Source organism: the organism of the source record quoted next, unplaced genomic scaffold (assembly GCF_019419815.1).
Source record: "Pyrus x bretschneideri cultivar Hongxiangsu unplaced genomic scaffold, Pyrus_bretschneideri_v1 Contig67, whole genome shotgun sequence".
In the NCBI taxonomy this organism is placed as follows: Eukaryota; Viridiplantae; Streptophyta; class Magnoliopsida; order Rosales; family Rosaceae; genus Pyrus; species Pyrus x bretschneideri.
The window spans coordinates 1,259,047-1,265,373 of record NW_025999806.1 but is presented as its reverse complement, the minus strand read 5'-3'; the positions used below and the strand labels follow the sequence as shown (position 1 = coordinate 1,265,373).

Here is a 6,327-nt window from a genome sequence, read left to right as displayed (position 1 = left end):
TTCTGGCAGAATTGAGTGAAATTAGGGTTTTTCCCAGTCGAATTGGACTTCGGCCCAGGTATGAAAGTTGTTCCTTCATTGAACTCTACCTTCTTGGAAAAGGCTGGTGCATGTTGATTTGGGTGGAAAAGGGCCTGTGGATGTGAAATTGGGTGGAAAAAAAAAAGAAAAAAAGAAAAAAAAAATGTGTGGTGTGTTTTGGCCAGGTATATTACAATCTTTTCCAGTCTACTAGTCACTGATGGAGATGAAAAGAAAATGGTGGTGAAATCATTGTTTTGACAATGATAAGTATGGCTAGAAATTTTAAAATCCTTTGGCCAATGATAATGGTGGTTGGAAATTTTAGTATTTATTAAAGTCATGGTGATTTATGGAATGGGAATGAAATTATAAACTACGGTTATGGTTTAACCATTATAATTGGAATGGTGGAAAGACCATGAACATTTTCTTCATTTATTATTGGTGGACATGAATGAAGTTATGAAATGAGATTTTGAGCTTGTTTGATATAAACGATTTTCCAACTGAGTTTTTCTCGTTTGATGAAAAGAATTGACGGGAAAAGTATAATTACAAATTTGATTGGTTTGGTTATCATAGTTTTGAGTTGTCATTGTTAGATTTGATATTGCGAACAAAATCGATGACGAGCACATATTCTCGTGGCTATGCGGTTAATAAGGTTTATTTTTGTTGGCCAATAGAGCTGTAATATATTTAAATTTCTCTTCTTTGGGTGATGGAATGTGAATAGTACTCTGGATATGCGAGTCACTCATTTATTCGATCTATGGCTGCACTTTGAAGCAATTTAAAAGAGAAACAATTGAAAGAAAGATTTAAAAGGCTTTTAAATTCACTTTGGGTAATTTAGTTTAATTGTGGATATGAATGAAATCATAGAATGAGATTGATTTTGTTCAATGTTAATGGTATTGCGGATTTGGTTTTGAACTTTCTTTCCATTACCCGATGAGTGTGATTGGAAATTCCAATGATTTTGGTTGGAATTTTTGTATTTGATTTGCCAATTCTAATGGGTTGGTTTGAAATTTTTATATTTGCTTAGCCACTAATGATTATGGCATAAAATTATGATATTTAATTGGCCGAAGATGGTTATGGCAGGAATTTATGATAATTGTGGTTATTATGCTAGTATTTATCTTGCCAATGGTAGATGTGGTTTAATGTTCTGGTATTTATTTAGCCAATGAAAATTATGGCTTGATGTTGATATTATTTTTGCCAATGTGCATGGCTTGATGTTGAAATCTCGAGGACGAGATTTATTTTAACAGAGGGTGAATGTGATACCCTGGAAATTTAAATACATGAATAAGATATTCATAATTATGAATATGTGGAGAAAATTGAAATAAATCGATTTATGGTTATAAAAATTTTATTGAGGAATTTTAAAATTTTGTTACCATAAATCATTATAATTTATGTTGTAAAATCTATCAATTAAGTGGAAATGACAGAAGTGCTCCTAGGCGGTTAAACGAAATCTTATGAGGACATATTCTATCTTCATATGTTTTGTCATGTTTCTAGGCATATTTGGAGAGAGTTTGATCTCACGAATGCGTAGGTGCAAACCGTTCATGAAACGGAGTTATAACGAATGAGTTATTAACGTTTAAAGTCAGGGACATATTGTAAATTTAACCCCTTTAGAAGGCTCTAGAAAATCTGGAGCACTTAGTTTCTGCCACGTGTGTGGCTGAGATGAGAAGAAAAGAAAAGAAAGGAAGGAAATCGGTGGCTATGATGGAAAAGAAAGGACAGAAAAGGGAGAGACGTACCAATGAAGGGGGAGAAGGGAAGGAAATGAGAAAAGAAGAGAGATGGGGGAACCAGACCTTCCTTCAACCTGCCAACTCGACCCGACCATTGTTTCCGATTCCCGCCACCGTTGATGACGGGAACGGTGCCAAAATAATCCTCCCTTCGACACCAATCGACCCATTCACCAATTTCATCCCAATTTTGATGGAAATATGCTTTTATTTAGTGAAACCCGCATCGGTGGGTGCGATGGGTCTGTGTCTGCGATCCCCCGTTTGTGAAGCCACCACCATGGTTAGACTCCTTGTGAATCCAGGAACATGTCCCAAGCCTTGGTTGGGGGCGGCAGGGCACCTGAGGTGACAAATTGAGTACACCCTAACTCAAGGGTTCCGACGGAATTGAGTGAAATCAGGGCTTTTCCCGGTCGAATTGGATTTCGGCTCAGGTATGAAAGTTGTTCCTCTCATTGAACTCTACCTTCCTGAAAAATTTGGTGATTTTTTAGAGTTGGTCGGAATTTGGGTTTTCCGTTCGCCGAAAACCGCCACCCACGGCGGCACGTGCATCGGCGCGTGGCCAGTGGGCTGATGCTGCCATCTTGTGCAAATTTTGATATTCTAAATATGAATTTGGTATCCAATTGGTGTGTTACAATTATTAAACCCAATGTTGGTTATTTTCATTACTTGAATGTCTTCGAAAATGGAGAATAGAATGAAAAGTGAACTACGAAAGGCTTGATCCCACTCAAGGGTACGTAAGTAGTCTAACAGTGTTAGATGCAGCCTTAGATAATCGAGATAAATCTTTTGTTGGGAATTTGAATTAAGAAAAGAAATTTGGTGATTCATTTGTAAAATTAAATCTTATGTTTTGGTATTTAAATCTAGGTTATAGTTTTTGTGAATGATTAAGAATTTAAATAAGAAATTGTGATTAACGGTAGTTAACTAAACAATAATTTAGTTTGGGCCTATCACCGATACTATTTCCCGAAAATAAATATTTTAGGACCAGGGCGTTACAGTTCTTGACAAACCACTTCTAGGATATAGTCTGACATATTACTGATGGATAGATTAATCCGACACACAGCCGACTAATTTAGTCAGTACTATCCGATGACTATTTATCCTATACGATTGAACTAGTTAGTACAGTCCGAACTACCAAATGAGGCCATATATTCTTGAAATATTCAACAGGTGGTCATCACCATGTTGAGTCCAATTATCGTTGGTTCCAATTCAAATTTCATTAAGTGGGTTTAAACGGTCACTTGTTTCAAAAATGATACTCTTACCACTTTTTTCATCTCATATTTGTATTATCTTTCTAATAAAGTTTGGCCTCACCTACTATTCGTTCAGATTATATGCCGAGTTGCGCCCATAGATCGTCAAGTCTATGTCCAACAATTATTGGGTTGGGTTCACATCATAGCGTATACTGGTTGGGCCTTCACCAAGTTATAACTTTTTTTCTTTTGAGTTCTACAATGTCTTCATATTGAGGAATGCTAGGAAGACCAAATTTGTAAACTATGTGGTGTTTCACCAATAGAAAATAAGCACGTTAAGCAATACTTACGTAATAATCCGATTATCAACCACCACATCATATGTTTTACAAAATTTGATTTAAATAGTTGGTTTCCCTGACAATTACTCATTTATATTAGTGATGATAGACTTGGACCACTCGGCATAATAAGTTATCTATAATAATTTTTTATCAAACTTATTATCCACTAGAGTTGTATCGAAGACCTACAACTTACAAGTTGATGTCACACCAAACAACTGAAAGTCAAAGTCATTTTCACATACTCATTTTACCATTCTATGCAACCTTTTTTTTATGTCTTGTTTTTCCCTCAAATTATTAAATTAATACTAAGAATAATAAGGTGTGTAAAGAGAAAAGTGTACGAAAAGATTTTCTACGAAAAAAGTTGGAAAGGGTCTTTTTTTTCCTTCTTTATCTTCCTTGAAAAAAAAAAAAAAAATAACCACTTAGTATTACGATATTTTAGTATTTTTCTTTACTTATAAGTAAGAGGTTTTAGGTTTGATTCGTGTTAAAAACGAATTTGAATCATATTATTAGCTAGCTTAGGCTAAACTTACATCTCTCACTTTAATGTAAATAATATCGTTTGTTAAAAAAAAAATTAAAATAAATAAATAAATAAAACAAATACGAATAACGAAACTGAGCTCCACATACCCATTATACTCGATATCCATGGCCACACTTCCCTGCTATTCCCTCCACCCACTTTTTTCTTCTTCTTCTCCGTCAGCAACTTCTCATTCTTTTCCACACCAACCTCAAACAAAACCCGAAACCCCTCCTCCACTCATCCGTTGCTCCGCCACCGGCATTGCCACCATTGCCGCCGCCGGACCTGAAATCATAATTCAGCCAACTGCGAGGCTGTTGGTCCAACCCATTTTCCTGTTTGCTGGCTTCGACAGACCCTTGGACACCCAAACTTTTCTTGCCACAATCAGTGTCTTGGCCGCCATTGCTCTCTCCCTCTTTCTCGGTCTGAAGGTCACTACCTACCCCTTCTGCCTTTGTTTTTCCAAAAAATTATAAGGCCAATTGGCTACAATAAACATATTTTGACATTTGGTTGCAGAACTGATGAGTGTTTATCTTGTCGTTATTATATCATCGTTGGGTTGTGGTCGATATATGTCGTCTTTACAAATCATTTCCTGCATGCCAAATGTCAAAATCTATCTATTGTAGCTATTTTTCCAAATTAGGGTTATGTTTACTAAAATGGGGATTATGGATTTTAGCTTCTTTGAGTTAAACTTGATGAATCATTTGCAGGGTGACCCTGTGCCTTGTGAGAGATGTGCTGGCAATGGTAATCACTTTCCGGTTGCTTTTGCTATCTTGGTTTTTAATTTTGACATAAGAAATGAATGATTGACAGAAATACTAGAAGTGCTTTTATTAGAAACATGTTAAATTTTATTAAAAAATCCAAGTTATGTGCTTCTCTAAAAAGCACTTCTACGACCCATAATTACTTTTTAGTTTTTCTCCCAAGCTTAGGCAAAAGCACTTTTGGTTGTTAGAAATAAGCCGAAGATGGACTTGGTTGACAAGACGTAGTTTTTGGATTTCGATTGGAAGTATTCCTCACATAGTTTCGGTCACTGGACAAGTAAGATTTTCCAGTGGTGACCTGCGTAGATTGAGGTTTTAACAGAGGACTGAACCCAACCAGTTTAGACTGAAGGGTTTTAAGTACTCAGAATTGTATCTTCCTCATAATTTTGAACTCTCTCAGTTTCAATGTGCTGTGGATGCTACAATTTATGTTCTTTCCGTTGAAAAGATAGACTCGTTAACAAAGAGCACAAGTATTGCAATGACCTAGAAGGGAAACGTTAAGGCTAAATGTATAGAGAAGAAAAAGGTAACCACCATACACATTGGTGGAATCTCTTTTTGTAAGCATTTTGCAGTATTGTTCACAGTTTGAGTTAGGTTTTTGGATGAGTTCTCGAACGATTAGAACTTAATGTAGCGTTCAACATCTAATAGTTGATCCCTACTCTACAGAATATTAGTTTGAAGCATTTCAAGGATATATCATATATAGTACTAGGATCATAGTGCTGCAAACAAAAAATGTTAGTACTGCATGTAAAATGATATGAATCTGTATATTATCGGTTATGTTTCTTTGTTTCAACATTTCGTAATTGTTTTGTTTCTTTCAACATTTTGCCACTTTACAGTGAGACTTGCCGTGTTGGTGTCTCACTGTCCGTCTTGACCTAATGTATAAATGTGATTTGCGACCGGTAGGTGGTACAAAATGTGTCTTCTGCAACAATGGAAAAATGAAGGTAGAGACGGGCTTGGTTGACTGCAAGGTGTGCAAGGGTGCAGGTAACAGTTTCTGATACTTGTTTCCTGTATTATTATGACCCTTAGACCTCAATTAGGCATGTATGGTCATCGAAGAACATAATCGATCTATGATTTTGGTTAATGATACTTCTCGCCATTCTGATTTTTTAATGTCTACGGTACTACAGAAGTACCATGTCGTATGTCACAAGTTGTAGTACCGAACAAGTAAATCGCGTAGATTAATACTAAGCTGTATTATGATAATCTAGCCCCTCAATGATTCTGGTAGTAATCAAATTGTCAAGTTATTCATCAGATTGTGAACTTTTTTCGGCATTTGTTTTGTACGGTTCCATTCCATCTGTCCTTTTTCTGTCTCAAATTAATTCTGTTTTTCTGTAGGATTGGTACTTTGCAAGAAATGTGCAGGTTCTGGATACTCTCGACGGCTATGAACTCAACTCCTTTTTCTCCCCAGATGCATATCTTCTTTTTGTTCCTTCAAGTGTAGCCAAATTCTGTAATGTTCATGTGCTTATTCGAAAAATTGTCGAGGATGAGAAATTGTAAATTCTGATTTGTATTTTCTTCCCTTGTATATATATTTTTTGTTTCTTATTAGAATCGAAATCTTCTTAA

At 35.8% G+C, this 6,327-nt stretch overlaps 1 protein-coding gene across 1 annotated transcript; it reads left to right on the top strand.

Annotated features, from left to right (window-relative positions):
- The first annotated feature begins 3,871 nt into the window (after positions 1-3,871).
- LOC103967092 (protein disulfide-isomerase LQY1, chloroplastic-like) lies at positions 3,872-6,327 on the top strand. Its single transcript, XM_009380337.3, has 4 exons — positions 3,872-4,362; positions 4,651-4,687; positions 5,641-5,724; positions 6,091-6,327. Exons 1-4 carry the CDS (start codon positions 4,051-4,053, stop codon positions 6,141-6,143), a joined length of 486 nt encoding a protein of 161 aa, XP_009378612.2. The 5' UTR covers positions 3,872-4,050; the 3' UTR covers positions 6,144-6,327.

What these genes read in the sequence shown, in the direction of transcription:
- LOC103967092 (XM_009380337.3), top strand. Translation starts at nt 4,051, where the DNA reads ATGGCCACACTTCCCTGCTATTCCCTCCACCCACTTTTTTCTTCTTCT. An exon ending in TGAGAGATGTGCTGGCAATG is followed by an intron (nt 4,688 to 5,640) that starts GTAATCACTTTC and finishes TGCGACCGGTAG; the next exon opens with GTGGTACAAAATGTGTCTTC. An exon ending in CAAGGTGTGCAAGGGTGCAG is followed by an intron (nt 5,725 to 6,090) that starts GTAACAGTTTCT and finishes GTTTTTCTGTAG; the next exon opens with GATTGGTACTTTGCAAGAAA.